We start from the raw sequence: 20,795 nt of genomic DNA on the forward strand, positions 1-20,795 counted from the left end.
TCACTACCCCTCCCCAGACAAACTCATACAATCACATGTATCACTGGTTGGTTCCTAGAACTTATGTAATGTCACTGTTGTGTTCAGACCAATACAGCACCAAACCAAAGTGCCGGGAAAATACAGGGCTGGGGGAGGGGGAAGCACTTGAGAGAGAGGCTGTAATACCCTACTCTGTGGGTTAGAAATACAACTGGAATTCATTGCCAGAGAACGTGGTGAAAGCAGTTAGCATAGCAGGGTTTAAAAAAATGGTTTAGATAATTTCTTAAAATCAAAGTCCATAAGCCATTATTAAGATGAATTTAGGAAAGTCCACTGCTTATTCCTAGGATAAGCAGCATAAATCTATGATCTGGGTTGGCCACTGTTGGAAACAGGACACTGGGCTTGACGGACCTTCGGTCTGTCCCAGTATGCCAATTCTTAAGTACTTATGAGAGCCAAGTGTAGGACAATCAAGCCATTGTGACATCACAGCTGAGGTTGGCTCTTAGGCATTGGTGGAATGAGGCATTATGACATCACAATCTCAGCTCTGGAATGTTGCTACTCTTTGAGTTTCTGCCAGGTTCTTGGGACCTGGGTTGGAAACAGGATCCTGGGCTTTCCCAGTATGGCAACTCTTATGTTCTCAAGCCACCCATTCCGAAATTCAGTCACTCCAGTAAGCTTAGTGTGTTAGTGAATGTCCCAGTCTTGCACCTTTACATTTTATTGGCTATAGGGATTTATCTTAACTTTAGTAGTGGAGGTCTTTTTACTAAGTTTGGTTTGTTTTTTTGGGGGGGGGGGTTAAATCTCTCTTCCGGAGTCCCTCGATTATGAGAGGATGGAGCTGTAAGGTGGCTTTTTTTGGCATCCTGTGCGAGATTCTCTCTGACAAGCACCTCCCTCCCCCAACCCTGGGGGGTTTTTGCTTTTCAGATTCGGAGCTGGCCTTGATGTACAATGATGAGTCTGTTCTGGAAAATCACCACTTGGCCGTAGGCTTCAAGCTGCTGCAGGAGGAGAACTGTGACATCTTCCAAAACCTTTCCAAACGTCAACGGCAGACGCTGCGCAAAATGGTCATCGATATGGTAAATCATTGGCTCCATCCCTTGGACCTCGGAGGAGTAAAGGTCTCTATAACCACTGTATAAACGGACTGTCGGATCCTATATAGGTCACTCAAAGATGGACGTGCAAATCTGGGCACCGATCGCAGATTTGCACGCAAATTAACTAACCCATGAAGAGTCAACGACAACTGGCGGCAATCAGGAGTTACATGCACATCTATAAATGGCATAGCGCACAATTCCAAAAGGGCCTGACCACAGGAAGGCGCCTAAAATTAAGCGCAATGGGGATGATTGTGTAAATGGGCGCCGGGCTGCGTGTCAGCCACCCATAGGCGCCGTGTACAGAATTGCAGCTAAGGGCATCTATGTAAAAACGTAGGTGTCCGACATGTAGGTGAAAGTTCTATAGGCCTACCTTTCAGGCGCCTACGTTTTTTGGAGAATCGCACTCAGCTAGCACCCATCTCGCGCTCCGCCCATAGAAACACCTACTTTGGCCTTAGGCGTTGCTAAGCACATTGCAATAGGCGCCTGCCTTTTATAGAACTGGTTCGGTGCCTGTCGACCACGTAAATCTTTTTTAACCAGTTGTCGAGGCCGTTAAGGGTATTTTGTCGATTAAGTTAGGCGCCCTTTATAGAATCAGCCCTCAAATGGTCCCACTAAGCTGGTATTGTGTAACAAGCGCTCTACACGAAGCATTGGCACCCAACGTTGGGTAACATTTACTGAATCTGCCCATAGAGTACTCCAACGGCACAGAATAGCAAGGGTTGTTGTATGCCGTGATGGGTGTGATGATTGTGTGTTTTGTCTTTTTGTTTGTTTTATGGTTTGTTTTGGGGGGTTTTTTTTATTTATTTTTTTTATGTTTTGTTTTGTTTTTTTAATTATTTACTAGGTTCTGGCTACAGACATGTCCAAACACATGAGTTTGTTGGCGGATTTGAAGACCATGGTGGAAACCAAGAAGGTTACCAGTTCGGGGGTGCTGCTACTGGATAATTACACAGACCGGATGCAGGTGGCGTGTTCCTGTTGGAATTTCGGTGGGAGGGGGTAGGATTTGATGGGTTGTCGACGCTGCCTTTCCCCTTCCCCCCAGTATTATAGTCAGTTATGTACTGAAGGAGACAAGTCTTTTCCCCCCTCCCCCCTGGGATCTTGATGGCAGCAACAGAAGTAAATGATCAAATTATGAATGGTTTTGCTGTGCTTTATCGTGCGATCGCTGTCTCCAGCTGGCCTGGACTTAGGCGTTAATTGGACCGAGGACGATGGACAGCAAAAGCATTAAGCTTTGTTACTTTTCAGTAAAGTGTCTTGGAGGAGGGCGAACAGAACCACGAAACGACTCTTGCTTTCTTTTTTCGTAGGTCCTTCGGAACATGGTTCACTGTGCAGATCTTAGTAACCCCACAAAGCCCCTAGAGCTGTATCGGCAGTGGACGGACAGGATAATGGAAGAGTTTTTCCGGCAAGGAGACAAGGAGAGAGAGCGTGGGATGGAGATCAGCCCCATGTGTGATAAGCACACAGCGTCGGTGGAGAAGTCGCAGGTCGGTGCTTCAGAATGCGCACTTCGCCATGGCGTAACTTCGGGGGGGGGGGGGACTACTACTATATATTATTTCTATAGCAATGTACATTTTAACATACAATAGACAGTCCCTGCTCAGAAGAGCTTACAATCTAATTTAGACAGGACATTTCAGGGTTGGGGAGATTATGCTAGAGGAAATTATACAGTGGGCACCCCGGAACGCCTCCTCTCCACCTCTTCCCACTCCTCCCCTCGCCACGTGTTCCTCACAAGTGCATCGACTCTCCCGCTGACATTACTTCTGGGTGCCGCGCAGAGGAAGTGACATCGGAGGGAGAACGGCCAGGGTTGCACGGAGAGCGTTGAAGTTACTCGCAGCAGTGAACACCTAGAGGTATGGAGGAAGGAGGGGCGGGCGCGCAGCAGGGAGGTTCGGGGACTGGAGATGAGAGTGGGGGGAGGGCGCCTCTCTCCCTCGCTAAGCCACTGTGCTGTAACCTAGTAGATGATAGCAGATAAAGACCTGAACGATCTGCCCAGTAGTTAACCCGAAATATAAAGTCATGACTAAATTAAATCGTCTTTTTCCTTTGATATTTCTGGGCCGTAGACCTAAAGTCTTCCCAGCCTTGTCCGCTTGTTCCAAGTTACTGGAGTTCCTGTCGAAGCTCTTCCCAGCTCATCCTAAAGCGAACTGCCATATACGGGACCCAGAGTGTGAAAGACTACCCAGTACCGGCCTTAGTCCTTCAATTTATACCATTCATTTTCCAATTAGAGATCTTCTGTGTTTATCCCACGTTTTGTTTTTTTTATTCCGTCACTATTTCCCTTTCTACCACCTCCCTCGGGAGGGCATTCCAGGCATCCACCACCTTCTCTGTGAAAAAGTTTATATACCGCATCATCTCCATGAGTATGGAGCTCGACACGGTTTACAAGAACTTAAAATAGTAGGTAGAGAGGAAGAAAAAAAAAAAAGGATTACATGAATTTATATGAAGAAGGGGGGGGGAAAAGGGGGTGAAGGATAGAGTTACAATTTGCTGAAAAGCCAGGTTTTCAGTTGTTTGCGGAATAACTGAAGGGAGCTCAGGTTCCGCAACGGGGAGGTGAGGTTGTTCCAAAGACCTGTGATTTTGAAGAGAAGGGATTTTCCCAGTTTGCCTGCATAGTGGATGCCGCGTAGGGAGGGGAAGGCTAGTTTATACCTTTGGGCAGTTCTGGAGGAGTCGGGACTGGAGGAGTTGAAAGACAGTGGGATAAGAGGAGGGAGGATGCCATGAATGATCTTAAAAGCCAGGCAGGAACATTTGAAATGGATTCTGGGGATTATTGGGAGCCAGTGAAGTTTGGCAAGGAGTGGGGAGGCATAGTCAGACTTGCGTTTTGAGAAGATCAGTTTGGCTGCAGTATTCTGGATTAGCTGGAGTCTTAGAAGACTTTTTTTTGATAGATTTAAGTAGATGGCGTTGCAGTAATCTAGTTTGGAGAGGATGATGGATTGGACATTACTCTTGAGTCTACCCCCCTGCAAGGGAGGATGTACAGTAAGCTAAAAAAAAAAAAAAAAAATCTACATCAAGTCATTGTTTTCATTTTGGTTTTTTTTCAGGTGGGGTTCATTGACTACATCGTTCACCCACTATGGGAGACCTGGGCAGATCTGGTCCATCCCGACGCTCAGGAAATCTTGGACACTTTGGAAGAGAACAGGGACTGGTACCAGGGTATGATCCCTCAAAGCCCATCCCCTCCGCCAGACGACCACGACAAGGATGAGGAATTCTGCGTCGACAAGTTTCAGTTTGAGCTGACGCTGGAGGAGGAGGAGGAGGGTGAGGACTTGGACCAGAGCAGCGCTGGGGAGGAGGAAAGCAGTTACCACACCCCCGAAGGGAGAGAGCCAAGAGATGACGCTGAGCAGGAGACGGCGGAAGGACAAAACGGACTTGCGGACTCGCCCTTGATGGATTTATGAAGTCTTCAGACTTTTCCAGAGAAGGGGGGGGGAACTTACGGAGAAAAAAATATCCGGGATGATCTTGCTCTCATCTCACTATTTTTGAGGTTTTTTTTTTTAAAAAAAAGAAGAGAAGGAACAAGGCAGTGACTTAGATCCAGCGCTGGATGGGAACCTGTCGCTATATATATATATATATATAAACATTTCTGAATGCTCATTAGAGTATATTTTTATTTATTTATTGAAATTTTCTTTTTTTGTAAACGGATGCAAATCTGGAATTTCCAACACCTTCCATCCCGCACTCTTTATTTTCCTGGTTTTAATATATATATTTTTTATTTTATTTTTTTTTTGGGGGGGGGGGGCAGGGAGGCATTTTCTGTCCCCCATGTACAGTGATATAAAGCCATTAACCGAAATCAAGAAGGATGAGAAAGTTACAAAAACAAACAAACACGTGAACCAGAAACGATACAGGGCGTGAAGAGGATTTATTTTTCTAAAACTCTTTCTAGGTTTCTTTCGGACTCCGTGGAAAACGAAAATGTTTGGATTTTCTTTTCGGTGTTTTTTTGTTTTGTTTTGTTTGTTTGTTTGTTTTGGGTTTTTTTTTGGGGGGGGGGTTTGTTCATACGTTATCTGTGATTAGGTTGCGCTATTTAAGGGCTTCCCGGCCTGTCCTGGCAAGCTCAGAGCCAGTTGGTTTTTTTTAGGAAAGGCACAGCGGAGAAGCGGGAGAGAGATTGCGCAGACTGAGCCCCTGCGGATCGCAGGCCTGTGTCATAGACGTCCAGCGCGACTTCCATTGTTATTTAAGTAATATATATTAATAAAGCAAAACAAGACAAGAACTAAGGTATACCCTTTTTTATTGGACTAAATGCAATCAATAAATGCATTAAGTTAATCCAATGAAAAAGGGATTACCTTATTTTGGTTTAGGTTTGTTTTGTTATCTTTAAAAGCGGACTGACACAACTACTGCACCATTTCATTCTTCTATCAGAGAACCCATAAAACGCCATGGAGGTCGATATTCAGGGTGATCTAACCAGTTACAAAATGGCTCCTGACCAGTTAAATTTGCCCGTTCAGAGCTAACCGCTCATTTTCAGTGACACTTTAACGGGTTATCGCTGCCGAAAATTAGCTGTTAGGCCCGGATTCTGTAACCAGCGCTGTCGCCGGCAGCCTGCTTAAAAGCAGAATCACGGCTCCAGCAAAGGTAGGCGCCAGAAACATAGGCCGGGGGTTTCCCAGACCTACATTTCCGACGCCTACCATTGATGTGAATCGTGCCTCCATGGGCAGCCTACGCCTCCATGGGCAGCCTACACATCCACGGTGGCTTTAGGAGCAATTCTGGTGACAATTTTTTTTAGGCGCCTTCAAACTCGGTTAAAAAAGTGGTTTAAATGTCATCTTTTTTTTTTTTTTTTTTACTAAGCTTGGGCGCCTAAAACTCAGCGCGGTTTACAGATTACGGGCCTTAGTGCTGAAGTGAAAACCAGCTATTTGGCGCGCGCTCCGGAGACAGCACTTGGTGTCAGTTAGCTTTTCCATGAGCCACTGCGCTTAGACGTTGAGCACGCTGAGTCCATCTCGCGCAGCTTCCTAGAGGGGGTGGATTTAGGCGGGGCAGGTCACAGGGCGGGCCTAGGAGTTGAGCGTGCAGGTTATTGAATACTAGAAGTATTGGATACTCTGACCCACCCCCGCCTCCTGGACCTTTCCACACCTTACCTGGTAGTCTAGCGGTGAAGTGGGGCAGGAGTAATTTGGACTGAAGCATGCATCACTCCAGCATTTTAATTCTGGTGCTCTTTCTTGAATTTACCCCGTAGTGTCTACCCCCCCGACTGGTTAAGGGTGCTGCCAGGACAGGGCTGGAACCTTCGAAACTAACGGTTAAAACTGACTAATAAACTCACCCCCCTCCCCATTTCCCACTCCAGTGGCGGCTTGCCTTTTGCTGCCCCTTCACCATGCCCTCTCTGCATGCCTTTTTCATATAAGGTGGACCCGGATCCACCTGAACAGTCTGAAGTGGACTCTGCTTTTGCCCCCCTGTTTTCATGAGGGACCACAAATCCCAGCGTGCTTTGGGGGCAAAAGCAGAACTGGAGGGATCAATGATGTCACCTGAGTCGGGGTGAGGTGGTGATGACACATTTCATGCTGAGCTGTGTTTTCTCTCTGGTTTTTGGTTGGGGTTTTTTTGGGTTTTTTTTTTGCAATATTCATTAATTTATGATGTCTGGCTTCATTACCTCACCCTCCCCTCACCCCCCAAAAGAAAAGCCATCGCTTAATGCCATATTTTGAGAAGACCTGGGGAGGTGGGGTAGCATGGAAATGAGAAAAGGGGGTTAGCAGTTTTAACAGAAAGTCTTCCTCTGTTGTTTCGTTTTGCACAAAACGGCAATATCCGTGGGACAGCTGCAAATGCTGGGAGGGGGCCACGGTTTTGTTCTTATGAATCGTAGAAAAAGGCGAATGCTTGGCTCGGAAGAGATGCTACATAAAAAAAGATCCTCTTGTCTCAGTGTTGCCAGTCGCTCTCTTTGTCAGTTTTCTGGGGGGTGGGGTTATTTCCCTCTATCTATGGCTTGCAATCTCCAGGTCAACCGACAAACTGATCCAGCCCTGGTTTTGCCCTGTCTCCTTTCTTTACGGTGTGGAGGGGGGGGGGGGGCACAGAGCACTTCTCTCAGAATGCACTCAGGAAAACTACAGAACCAGATAAGCGGACAGAGACATTTTCTTGGGGAGGGCCCAGGGGATCCATGGCAAAAATCAGGACCTCCCAGCATGCACTGGAGGAAAAACTAGGACCAGATCAGTATGTTTGGTTGTCTTAGGGCGGAATGGAAGCCCTTTCTCAAGCCCATTTTGTGGTTCCAAATAACTTCCATGTCTGTTAGCTTAATCAAATGCAATTTCAGCTTCAAGTTGTGGTATGCTGACTGGAGAAATCACAGAGCTTTACACTTTCAGTGAGAAAAGGGGACGGGGGTGTAAGTACAGGATCAGGAATAGAGAATGACGCAGGAACTCATTTTCCCATCCTGGAGATTCTTTTCCCGTCCCTGCCCCATTTCTGCAAGCTCCGTCCTCCTCCGCACAAGCCTCAAACACTTTCAAATCCTAAGTAGCAACATTCTAGAGCTCAGATTGTGATGTCATAATGCCTCATTCCACCAATGCCTAAGCTCCATCCTCCTCCGCACAAGCCTCAAACACTTTCAAATCCTAAGTAGCAACATTCTAGAGCTCAGCTTGTGAAGTCATAATGCCTCATTCCACCAATGCCTAAGCTCCGTCCTCCTCCGCACAAGCCTCAAACACTTTATAATCACAAGTAGCAACATTCTAGAGCTCAGATTGTGATGTCATAATGCCTCATTCCACCAATGCCTAAGCTCCGTCCTCCTCCGCACAAGCCTCAAACACTTTATAATCACAAGTAGCAACATTCTAGAGCTCAGATTGTGATGTCATAATGCCTAAGCTCCGCCCTCATCTGCACAAGCCTCACTTTAAAATCATAAGTGGCAACATTCTAGAGCTCAGATTGTGATGTCATAATGCCTCATTCCACCAATGCCTAAGCTCCGCCCTCATCTGCACAAGCCTCACTTTAAAATCATAAGTGGCAACATTCTAGAGCTCAGATTGTGATGTCATAATGCCTCATTCCACCAATGCCTAAGCTCCGCCCTCATCTGCACAAGCCTCACTTTAAAATCATAAGTGGCAACATTCTAGAGCTCAGATTGTGATGTCATAATGCCTCATTCCACCAATGCCTAAGCTCCGTCCTCATCCATACAAGCTTCAAACACTTTCAAATCCTAAGTAGGAACATTCTAGAGCTCAGCTTGTGATGTCATAATGCCTCATTCCACCAATGCCTAAGCTCCGTCCTCATCCGTACAAGCCTCAAACACTTTAAAATCCTAAGTGTTCGAGGCTTGTGTGGTTAAGGCAGAGCTTATAGGAATGGAACAGGGACAGCGACAAAGCTCGCGGGGATGGAATGGGGACCCCATGTGTCATTCTTTAATCAGGAAGTCCACCTGAAGGGTCATTTAAAAAAACAAAACAAAAACAAGTTGGGTTGATGGCTGCCAGCAGTCTCAGTTCTGAAAGAGCAGAATTCTCAGGGGAGGGGGGCATCTGGCCCTATGTAGACTGGGTGAAGCCTCTGTGCGGTCTCGCACCTAAAGAGGACCCCTGGAAATGACTCCTTCCTGAAGAGATGGGGTCGGGGTTACAGCTGCAGAACCTCAGGATTTCCTGTCTTGCTGGGCGCCATGAGGGGGGTGGGTAGATTAATTTCTGTGTTATCACGCAGTCTCTCGTATGTGATCCTGGCTTCCCAGAGACCCTCTGTCTTGTTTTTGAAGCAGGAGTTAGTTTTATTTTTTTGCCGCCATGGGGGTACGACTTCCAGGCCAAATTAGCTCATACACACCAGCACCTAAAATCTGCAACAAAAGGCATAATTGTGGTTATGTTTGGGGGGGGGTTTGTTGTTCCCTATTGTTCTATATTTTATAGAGATATGTTGGGGGTGGGGAGAGCCTCTCTGTGCTGTGTATGACCACCCCATGAGGCACATGGGATCTCAGAGAGAGGAAGAGATAATGTTTACTGCGGATGGGCAGACTGGATGGACCATTTGGCCTTTATCTGCCATCGTGTTTCTATGAGGCCATGACCAAATCTAGGGTGAAGGGGGGAGGGGGAACAATACATATATTTTCCATATGAGAACAAATTGCAGCGTTTTTATATCTGTAGCATCAGTTTCTCATTGAGCCACACCATGTCAACTATTTTAGATAAAGGCTAAATGGCCCATCCAGTCTGCCCATCCGCAGTAACCATTATCTCTTCCTCTCTCTAAGAGATCCCATGTGCCTAACCCACGCTCTCTTGAATTCAGACACAGTCTCTTCCGGGAGACCGTTCCACACATCTACCACCCTTTCCGTAAAAAAGTATTTCCTCAGATTACTCCGGAGCCTATCCCCTCTTAACTTCATCCTATGCCCTCTCACTGCAGAGCTTCCTTTCAAATGAAAGACTCAACTCATGCACATTTATATTACGTAGGTATTTAAACGTCTCTATCATATCTCCCATCCCGCCTTTCCTCCAAAGTATACAGATTGAGATCTTTAAGTCTGTCTCCATATGCCTTATGACGAAGACCACCCACCATTTTAGTAGCCTTCCTCTGGACCGACTCCATCCTTTTTATATCTTTTTGAAGGTGCGGCCTCCAGAATTGTACAGAATATTCTAAATAAGGTCTCACCCGAGTCTTATACAGGGACAACTGCTAGTGGGTAGCCCAAGTTGGCGTTGCACAAGAAAATCTAGAACCCACTGGCAGGTTCCTGAGGCTGGCAATAGGAAACCTTTCTGTCCTGCCACCACCAGGACAGCCTAATAATCTCAGCCGTGAAGTCTCTTGGTGCGGATGCCTGAAACGGTTCCATTTGGGTCTAACACAAAACATGATAAACAGTCTGCTAATATGCAAAGCAGAACACTTTAGGTTTTGCGATATGATGAAGAATAAAAACCAGGCTCGGGCTTCTGTGGTTTTGGATTTACATGCAGCTAGGCGCTGCTTTTAGCAGCAAAAAATCCAGAACACTGGGTGGTCCTAGTGTTTTAACTGTTCAGTCTTCCGTGCTGTGGACGGAGAAGGGGGCTGCTGCGCTCCACAAAAATCCAAGTTCAAGTTCTCTCGCTATTCTCCATGGTAGGCACACGGGGGTCACAAAGCATGAATGCCAGGGTCAGAGTGGCGGTTCTTCTTGCGTGCGCCAGCTAGAACGATAGATTGAAACGTGAGACAGGACTTTGCGCTATGCAGGGAATTGGAGTTTCTTTTCTTGGGGTGGGGGGTGAACAAACAGGAAAAAAAGAAAATGTAAAAGTAAAAACTATTTTATTTGCCAAACACTTTGGAAATCGGTCACATTAATATTTTCCGACCGTTACTTTTTCTTGTATTTTTTTTAGTTACCGTTAATCGAGTCGAGCTCCATTTTGGTCGAAGACTCGGTATACAAAGCTTAGTCTAGTTTAAGCAGTAGAGAGGATTTCTCCTTGCAGGACAGGCCCAGGTCAGTGGCTTTATGAAATCAGCATACAAAGCACTCCCTACGAGGGTCAAGATAAGAAAATTGGGTCATTAGGGCATAGACAGGGGGTGGGTAAGCAGAGTGGGCAGACTTGATGGGCTGTAGCCCTTTTCTGCCGTCATCTTCTATGTTCTATGTTACGTTCAGCCCTCTGTGAGTTTCTGCGGGGGGTCTACTGCTGAATTGGCACTTCCATAAAACCCTGTAGAGGGAGAGGAAATCTAGACCGGATTGGTAATTAGACACAGCAGTAAAAGAGGGCACCCGGGCTTTATGGTCCCACCCTCCTCCACGGTGATAGCACGGGAAAGCTGAAACACTATAGACCTCTGGCAGGGCGACGTCGGCTCTTTGAAGAGGTTCCAAGAATTCAGAAAAGACTTGGAACCCGGAAATTGTCAAGACACACAGCTAGCTTCTGTTTTTCTCTCGGAGGTCGCTGTCTGCAACTGTTTCCCAGCCTGCCACAGGACTTGGACAAATTGATTTGGCGTTGTAGCTTCTTTGTAACCTGTCCTGTGAGTTCAGAAGCAGAAACTGTGTAGCTCAGAAGCTGCAGCAGTGAAAAATGACCCCTCACCACAGCGGTTTTGTCCAGCTGGTATTATATTTTTGGGAGGGAGGCAGGAAGAGATACAAAGGGGAAAAGGCCTGACACGCTTGGATCATGGCACTGGGTCGGTCTGTTAACTATTCAAAGCTGTGGTTTAAATTTCAAGTTCTTTTACTTAAGGACTTTGCAAAATACACCCTGAGTAAAATTCATAAAGTATTAATCGGACGGATTCGAGAAAGCCATCACTTATCCCTGCTGTTTGGAGTCCTGCCGGGTACTTGTGACCCAGACTGGCCACAGCCAGAGACAGGTTGCATAGAAACATAGAAGATGACGGCAGATAAGGGCTATAGCCCATCAGGTCTGCCCACTCTACTGATCCACCCCCAAGTCTACTATCCTAGGGATCCCACTCCTGGTGACAGGTTCCCTTGGCTTAACCCTCTAAGGGATCCCACATGGGCATCCCATTTGCTGCAGGCCTCAGCAAACTTTGGTCTGGTTGTTGCAGTTATCCTGGTCTTGCTTCCAGTGTTTCAGCTGTCGTGCTGTGAGGTCTGCAGTTTACCTTTATATAGGGTGTTCTCAAACCTAATTGATTGGGGTTTGAGGTGGGCGGATTTCTGAGGAAGACAGGAAAAGTCTGTTGGGTTAAACACATTGAATTTCAAACCTCAACCAATCAGGTTTGAGAACCCCCTATAAACTGCAGACCTCACAGCACACCCTGAGGAAATCCACACAGCACGGTGGCTGAAACGTCAGTGCCACTTATGCGGCAAGATCCGGACACCCGCAATAATCATGCCGCCAGTTGCAGAAACCTAAGAGAACTTCAGCTATTCGTATGTTTCAAGATCATTGAAGACTTTGATATACCGCCTGGGGGGAAAAACCTCTCAGGATGCTTTACGTAAATTTGTCTGAAGTACCAACGCATGCGTAGCTCCATCGCTTAGGACTGACAGTGTGGCTGGAGCCAGGGAAAAAAATCTTCAGTGCGTTCTACCACTGCCCAGGCATCTTCCCGTTGGCCAAAGTCAACTTTAGAGGAAGTGTTGGAGGCCCTTTAAAGCAACCTGAAAGAAGTGGGGTATTGCACCCCTCCCCCAAATCAAAGTGCAACACTAGTGATAGCTAGAAAGACATCACCCTTAGAACAGAATGTAGCCACCTTTTTTTTTTTTATCAGGGTGTCCTTACCATTCCTGTTTTCCCACATCCCCAACATTAAGCTTTCTAGATAATTTTCAGAGCTTCTGAACCAAAGTAGCTTCCCCCTTTGCTTGGAAGAGGAAAGATCTCATTTAGATGCACGTTCTACTTGTGGTGTTGGGGATGGGGGGGACAGGCAGTGGGTGCAGCTTTTTTTAAACATTGTTTAAGTTGTCAAATGCTACATGCGAAAAGTTTTTGAGGACTGGCTCTGTCGATTACGGTGCGGTGTGTTCATGAGGAAGCATTTTCCACATAGTTTGGTCTCTTCTCCCCCCTCCCCCTTTTAGCAATAACATCATTGGAACAGTCCTCGCTCAGTTAAGCGCTTGTGAGAGAGGTTAAGTGATCCAACACTTCTGGTCCTTATTGGACTGAGCCATGGGTGTCCCTTTAGCTGTGAGCACTCCCTCCAAAATTTATTATAAGCTCTTTCGGAAGGGACCTGTACACTGCTACATATGTCTAACAGCGCCATAAAAATAAGTCCTATTATTATTTCTGTAGCTAACAAAACTGTCTCCCCCGTAGTAATTGCCAGATCTGAATCTTACCCCCAGCACAAGCTGTTGCAGCTTGATGACATCACACAGCATGCATGATCAGCCATGTAGAAAGGGGAACTACGCTGTCATTACTGGGCGACTACATGTCTACAGATGCCAAGTTACCTAGTTCCACGCTGGAGACTTTTGACCCGTCCTGATTTTGAATTTGCATCTGAAAGCAGCTGATGGCCAGAAATTCAGGCCCTAAAAATGTCCTAAAATCCCCAGCATGAAACAGGGAATCTGGAATCTCTGCACCTTGTCCATTGGTGTTTGAAGACTTTGGTGGGTGCTTTTTCATCCCTTGATGTGTGCATGGAGACATAGTTTTGATTTTCTTATGGAAAATCAATGTGGAGGGAAAACTGAGAAGTACAGGTCCCAGCATTCAATGAGGGAAACACCAGGACTGGATCTGCCTGCTGGGTTGGTTTAGAGCAGGGGTGTCCAACCTTTTGGCTTCCCTGGGCCGCATTGGCCGAAAAAATGGAAACCCAAGAAGTCAGACCCGGTGAGAAGGGATGCTGGAGGACTCTTTCTGATACAGAAATAATTTAAGAGATTCCCCAGAATTAAAGCTAAACACAATAGTTTGGAAGCACCATCTGAGAGCAGATTGGATTTGCGTGGGACAGACTGGAGCAGCCTGTGACTTCCCATACAGGTGAAAAGTCCAGGGAACATTAAAAAGATGGATTCAGATCTGGTTTTTAGGAGGAGCAATTTTAACAGACATGAATCTTGGATGTGGGAGTTGGGGGGACTCAACCCTATTTGGTGCTTCAGGACGCATAGGAGAACTGAGCAGGTCAGGGCTCCCCAAACCTGTTCTAGTGCTTTTCACCCAAGTCCTGATAACTCCTCCCCACCCCCCTCCCCTGGACAGTCAGGATTTCCCAAATATCCACCTTGAATATGCATGAGAAAAAAGGTGCATATACTGGGTGTTTCATGTATTCCTGGGAGGTATCAGGAAGCCTGACCGTCTGTGTATGCGTGGGGGGATGGGAGGGTCCCTGGATCTGGTGATTGCCCTCACTCCTCCATTCACCAGTGGTGACCGACTGCCCTAGCGTAATTTTGGTGTGTATGAGAGAAGTTGGGAGAGGGATGGGGGTGGGGGTATCTAGGGTCCCCCGCTGCGTGAACGCTGCATTGTAATTCCAAAGGAAAACTTCAGAAATAATAAAGGTGTTCTTTATTTTGTTAGGCAAAAATAAATAAAAATGAAAAATATACGAGTATATATAAAAAGAAAGAAAAAATTGCCATTTTTAAACACAGTACTGTAGGACATTGATTTCTACTTAAGCTATTCTTTAGTAAGCCTCAATCGAATCCTGTCAAGGAACGCTGTACAGTTTTATTTTTCTAAACAATTATGTTCTCGCGTGTTGCTGGTTTGAAAAAAAACAAACAAAAAAGCGAACCAAAAAAAAAATAAAAAAATGAGAAAGCCAATTACCTGTTGTGTACATATTGTAATATTTGGATTGTAAATTCTTCTCCCCGATGGAACTTCACACGAGAGGTGCCCAAGAAGGACTGAGCTCCTGGTGAGACTCGTCACGTGCCCTCTCGCTGTGTATTTATAACATGTAATATACAGATGTTGGAAACTGTACGTTCACTATTGTGATTAATGAGATATCATGTATACGCTTTGCACTCTGTATCTGTACCTGTATCTTACTGAACGATGGAGGGGGGGGGGGGGGTGAGGAAATGGTCTCGGCATCTCTTGGTTGCCCTCACCCCACTTATCTTTTTCCGTAATAAACAGGCAGATCCTTTTCCCGATTGCAAGCTCTGCTCTCCCTGGGTCGGGTCTCAGACAGGCACACAGGGAAGCTGGGGTGATGGAGTGATGGAGGGAAAGGTTTCGGTTTAACCTGTCTCTTATGCTTTTTAAGCGCACTTCCTGCACTTAAACCCAAGTGCTTGGGGCTGGATTCAGTAAATGCACTGAAAACGAGGTGTTGTATTTTTTTATGTTCTATCGATCAATAACCGCTATTGTTATAAATATATATGTGCTCAATGCTCACCATAAAACATTCCCAATATTATCAGTTCAAATCACTTAGAGAATGGGTCCCAGTCTATAGCACATTAAATCACGTACAAAATGAATCCCTTATCTTAGCAGGATGCTGATCGCTGATCTTGCAGTCCTTACACTTATCCCAAGCTATTTTAATGAACTGTCCATCCATGATCTCTCTGTATCCCATATGTGGTTTTGGCAAAAAAAATCCTCTTAAAATCTTCTATACTTTAAATAGAACAAATCATAGTGTGTTTGAATACTGTGTGACTCATTTGTGGCAGTGGTGTAACGAGGGTGTCCGGCACCCCTCTTCCGCCCCCCCCTGCCCACCCGGACCCCTTTGCGCCGAAGTTAAAAAGGTACGTGGAAGGGGCACAGATGCACACGTGTCGGGAGGAGGAGGGGTTCTGGCGCCCCAAGGTAGACCACGCCTGAGACGGACCGCTCCCTGTCACCCCCCCCTTACCACGCCACTGATTGGTGAGCACATATATACTTATAAGAATATCAGTCACTTAACCCCCTCCCCCTTTACATAACTGTAGCGTGGTTTATAGCGCCAGCCGTGGCGATAACAGCTCCAACGCTACGGTTTAGTAAAGGGGGAGTAAAGTAATCAATGTACCATTAAGAAATAGAATACCTTATTATAAGTAGAATTTTACTGGGTATTAACGTTATTATATTTCTCCCATTATTAATATACCAAAAAATTAAGTGCAGGAAAAACTTGTAATGGATGCTTTTATATAAAGGATGCTCTGGGCTGACCGAGGGTTACCAGATTTTCTCTCAAAAAAAAAAAAAAAAGACACCTGGCTTCACCCCATTCTGCCTCCAGCCCTGTCCCACATGCAGCCGAAACCTCCTATCTCCTTCCCTGAGGTCTGGAGACCCTCTGCATATGCGATGATGTCATCACGTTGACATCCGTGCATGAGCAGAGGGCCTCCAGACGCAGCCCCGAGCTCAGGAAGTTCCAAACCCCGGACAAACTGCCAGGTTTTGGAAATCCCTCCAGGCACCCAGACAGTGTTCTAAAAGAGGACAAGTCCGGATTGTTCAAGTAGCATTTGGCATTTTTCCAGTGCCCAAGGACTTAACACCAACTGAAACCAATCCAATCCTTGGTTTCATATACCGATTCATCCCTTACAAAAAGAGCTCAACTCGATTAACAAGATTTCCTAAATTCAGCTAGAGAGTGAAATAATTCTATTCCAAAATTATCTTGGAACAGAAGAATTAAGCAGAGATTTTTGAAATAGATAAGTTTTTAACATTTTCCAAAAAGTTGTTAAAATGAGACAGTAACCTGGTGCAAATCCTGGTGTGCGGCCCCCAAACTCTGTAACACTATGCATAATTATTCGGAACACCCCTGATACATCCCGTAGCCAAGCCTCCTTTTGGGTTGCACCCACGAGGATATGGGCATGGATCTTACGTAGTCAGATCTGTGCCCAAATCCAATTTAGAGCCAATTAACGCTGATATCAATTAAATCAATTATGGATTCTTGATGTCCAGATCCCAGGGTCAACGTGCAATTTTGGGCCCCATTTATAGAATGGGGGAGCTGGTGCTCTAGGTGGAAGGGAATACCAGCAAGACCATTCTCGTAAGCATGCCCTAGGTGGCATGGGCTGTGCCCTCTTTAAACCCCTGCAGTGAAGCAGACTGTCTTATGCTTCTCTGAATTGTCTCACTTGGGTGTTTAACATTTTCTATCAGAATTTCACACTGAAGAGACATCCCTAGGGGCCAAGATATCAAAGGACAGCATTAAGAACCATTCTCTGGCCTGTAAGGATCAACTTTGTGGTGTATTCACAGCCAAAGCCGTTCCTTTTCTGAAAGGAACCAATATCTCGTGAGACTTCCAGCCCAGACAGCAAAATGCTGTTTATTTTTCTTACACTTTGCAAGAATATACCACAGTGAGAAAGGTAAATCAGGGTTAAGAGCACCGGCCCAGTGTAGGTGAAGTTTGTTTCCTTATCCCAAAGCGCAGCAAGGAGTGGAGGAGAGCAGGATGAGGACAAAACCAGTGGGTACCCAGATTTAGGTTGGAGAAGAAATGCAAATTGGAACACATAGTGGGTAAGGGAGATGTCTGTGTTCGGAAGACCTTTCTCACTCCCCCCCCCCCCCCCCCCCCCCGGAATGTTATATGACATGGTCGGGCATCTGGCCAAAAGAATCTCATCCTCATCTGCCTCATCCTGTTTTGTGTGCCATCCCTTTGGTCCTGATCCCCAGATCACCCACAGCCTCCGCCTTAATCATATCTGCACACAGCAACCTGAGCTGCCAGGTCAGAGCTGACATCCATAACCAAAGGCGTTCACCTCATCCGTCTTCTGATTGTGACATGGTGTGTAAGCTGCCTATTAAAAATGTTTTACATTGAAATGTTTGAAAAACATGATTTAGGGTTTTTCTTCCCTCCCCCCCCCCCCTCGTGGTGCTCCCATGGTGTCTGAAAATATTGTAAAATCTGGCATATGAAACTGAAGATCTTTATATGAATACTAGTCTTTAAGCCCGTTACATTAACGGATGCTAGAATAGATGTGTGTGTCTGTCTTTCTTTCTCTCTCTCTCCTTGGCTGCCATCTGTCTTTTTTTCTTTGTCTATCTCCCCTTGGCCGCTGTCTGTCTGTCTGTCTTTTATTCTTTGTCTCTCTCTCCTTGGACGCTGTCTGTCATTCTTTCTGTCTGTCATTCTTTCTGTCTGTGTCTCTCCCTAGCCCCCTGTCTGTCTGTCATTCCCCTTTCCTTCTCCCCCTGGCCCCTGTTCTGCCATGCCTGCTTGCTCCGTGGCCCCCTTCTGTTTCCCCCCCCCCCCCTAGAGTAAAGCATGATTGCTGTCTGGCCCCCAGCACACCCCTCTCCCCCAAAGCAGTCCCCTTTCCCTCTCCCCCTGGGTCACTGTTGTGCCATGTCTGCCTGCTCCGTGGCCCACTTCTGTTCCCCCCTTCCAAAGCAGCCCCCTTTCCCTCTCCCCTTGGCCCCCTGTTGTGCCATGCCTGCCTGCTCTGTGGCCCCCTTCTGTTTCCCTCCTCCCAGAGCAAAGCATGATTGCTGTCTACCCCCAGCACATCCCTCCCCCAAAGCAGCCCCCTTTCCCTCTCGCCCTGGCTCCCCTGCCTGCCTGTATTGCTCCCAAACCCAGCTTCCTGCTCTCTTCTGGCCCACTGGCACAAACCACTGCCGCCGCCGCTGCTGCTCCTCTTCAAAGCAGCCTGCTGAGGATCGCCAGCTGGCTGTAGCGAACCTCGCAGGCCGCTCTCCACCTTGGTAGCACGTTCCCTCTGACGCGATCATGCTCCTCGGGATCGCATCAGAGGGAACGTGCTACCGAGGTGGAGAGCGGCCTGCGAGGTTTGCTACAGCCGGCGGGTGATCCTCACCAGGCTGCTTTGAAGAAGAGCAGCAGCAGCAGCGAATTTTGGGGCCTTACAGTAAGTGAAGGTGGGAGGGGGGAGTCACTGGCGTGTTCCCTGCCTCCGTGTTCGAAAATGGAATTCGGCACGGAGGGACACATGACGCATATGCGCTTAGGGTTTTATTATAGAGGATTATCTACTGTATATGTTATGTTCTATGCGCTCTTATATCCCGCCAAAGTTTGAGGCGGGTTGTGTACAATATTTACATTACATTAGGTCCACGAGAGTGGAGACTTTTCCAATGTGGCTAAGCTAAACCATTTTTTGACAGGTTTTCAGAGCCGATGTGCCCTGCCTTGGCTCTTAACACACTGAGCAGTTTGGAAGGCAGAGATCTGACCAGACTTGAGGAAAGAAACAGCTTCCAAAAGCTGCTCTGGCAATGTGTTCCAATGTTTAAAAAACGGAACCGCCTTTTTTGGGCACATTCAAGTCACCACAAGACAATATTAGGGGTATAGTGTTTTTATGGCAGCTGTATCCAATCGGAAAACCAGGCCCTGATACAATACATGTGCATGCACATACAAATTTATTTTCCCCCTCCCTATAACTTGGTCATTCTCGTATGTATTAGGGGAGCGTTCAGTTTGAAACCCAATGGAAAATACGACGACGCAGGCTTGTTTTGTTTCATGATGAAACGCAAAGGACAACAGCACCGAAATGTGTGGGGAGGGGTTTGTTGGTGTTTTAGTGAACACTGTTTGCAAAATACTGTAATAGCAAAACAAAACTTGAAAATCAACTTCGCCCTGAAAAGAAAAACAACCACTTTGCCCACCTTTACTACCGAACAGATTTATACTCTGGCACCTGAATTTGACTGATAATGAACCGTTGAAATTCTTTGAATTATTACTCTTCCATCTAAATATCAAAACTAGAAATAAAGCCTTGACGTTCAAAAACAGTTCCGAAGACGCTGAGCTCCTAAATGTATCTTTTTACTAAGCTGCGTTACTAAATGGGCTTAGCGCACCCCCTCCCGTGTGACTTTCCAGTGTGGCCGCAAAGCGGGCAGTTTACTATTTGTTGATTTCTGGCCATGCGACGTCGTCACCTTTCGTGTGCCCTACTTTCAGCCAAACTTATCGTCTATTCAAGTTTCATTAATTGCCTTTCTTGGGAAGATGACAAGGCAACGTGTAACAAAAATAAGGCCTACTAAGGAAAAGAATGCCATTGGTTAGAGGAAGGAGGAAAAAAGGAAACTCAGCTTAATTTAGGCCTCCCATTCATTCAACTTAGAGTTGCACGGGGACAGAAATCCCACCCGTCCCCGCAAGGATCCTCTCCGTCCCTGTCAGGATCTTCTCCGTCCCCGCCCGGATCCTCTCCGTCCCCACCCGGATCCTCTCCGTCCCCGCCAGGATCCTCTCCGTCCCCGTCAGGATCTTCTCCGTCCCCGTCAGGATCCTCTCCGTCCCCACCCGTCCCCGTCAGGATCCTCTCTGTCCCCACCCGTCCCCGTCAGGATCTTCTCCGTCCCCACCCGTCCCCATCAGGATTCTCTCCGTCCCCACCCATCCCCGCAAGGAATTACCTCCATCCCCATAAAAAGCAGCAATTACTTCTGACAGGATCATCAATTTCACAGTTTCTTTTGTGTTTGCGCTGTTGTTTTCCTTGTCGAATCTCTTTGGTGGAACCCTTTTTTTTTTTGTTTTCTATTCAGGTAATTAACTTATAAACCCCCTCTTTTACTAAGGCTGACGTGTCCATTATATTATATGGACAAACCTTGCTTCCAAAGCCTTCCATCCCCGTGGGAGTCCCGTTGGCTAGAGAGGGGTCCCCGTGGGAGTCCCGTGGGTTAGGGGGGGATTCTCATGGGACCCTCGCGGGACCCGCGGGATTCCCACAATCCCTGTTCCCGTGCAGACCTCTAGTTCAACTAGGCTTAAGAGCCCGGTCCTAAGCCTCTAACTTATTCCCCAATGCTCACCCAATCCGGCCCTTTTTATTCTCCTAAATTTAGGAGCTCAGTGAAATTTTGAGTACAAATGGAGGCGCATGGCCCTGGGACCCCCAACTCTCAAAAGTCAGAAGCATAAATCCTTTGAATATTGAGCCTCAAAAAAATGAAACAATAGAGAAGAAAAGTATGATTGGGTGCAAGGCCCAGGACAATTGCTTGCTCCCTGAGAGTAAGCATTAACATGAGGAAAGGTAGCCAGAGACCAAGCTGCAGAGCCAAAAGGGTCCAAAGTGGCAACTCAAAATAG

At 46.7% G+C, this 20,795-nt stretch overlaps 1 protein-coding gene across 5 annotated transcripts in view; it reads left to right on the forward strand.

The window, feature by feature from the left end:
* The window catches only part of PDE4A (phosphodiesterase 4A), a 164,555-nt gene extending 157,421 nt beyond the window's left edge, over positions 1–7,134 (forward strand). For all 5 annotated transcript variants that reach the window (XM_033925326.1, XM_033925327.1, XM_033925329.1 and 2 more), the window contains 4 exons: positions 928–1,082; positions 1,969–2,091; positions 2,444–2,626; positions 4,226–7,134. In XM_033925326.1, coding sequence (XP_033781217.1) covers positions 928–1,082; positions 1,969–2,091; positions 2,444–2,626; positions 4,226–4,591 — 827 coding nt within the window. In that variant the 3' untranslated portion in view covers positions 4,592–7,134. The remainder of the gene's footprint in view (positions 1–927; positions 1,083–1,968; positions 2,092–2,443; positions 2,627–4,225) is intronic.
* The last annotated feature ends 13,661 nt before the right edge of the window (positions 7,135–20,795 follow it).

The sequence above is a fragment of the Geotrypetes seraphini genome, chromosome 16, assembly GCF_902459505.1.
Source record: "Geotrypetes seraphini chromosome 16, aGeoSer1.1, whole genome shotgun sequence".
Lineage (NCBI taxonomy): Eukaryota > Metazoa > Chordata > Amphibia > Gymnophiona > Dermophiidae > Geotrypetes > Geotrypetes seraphini.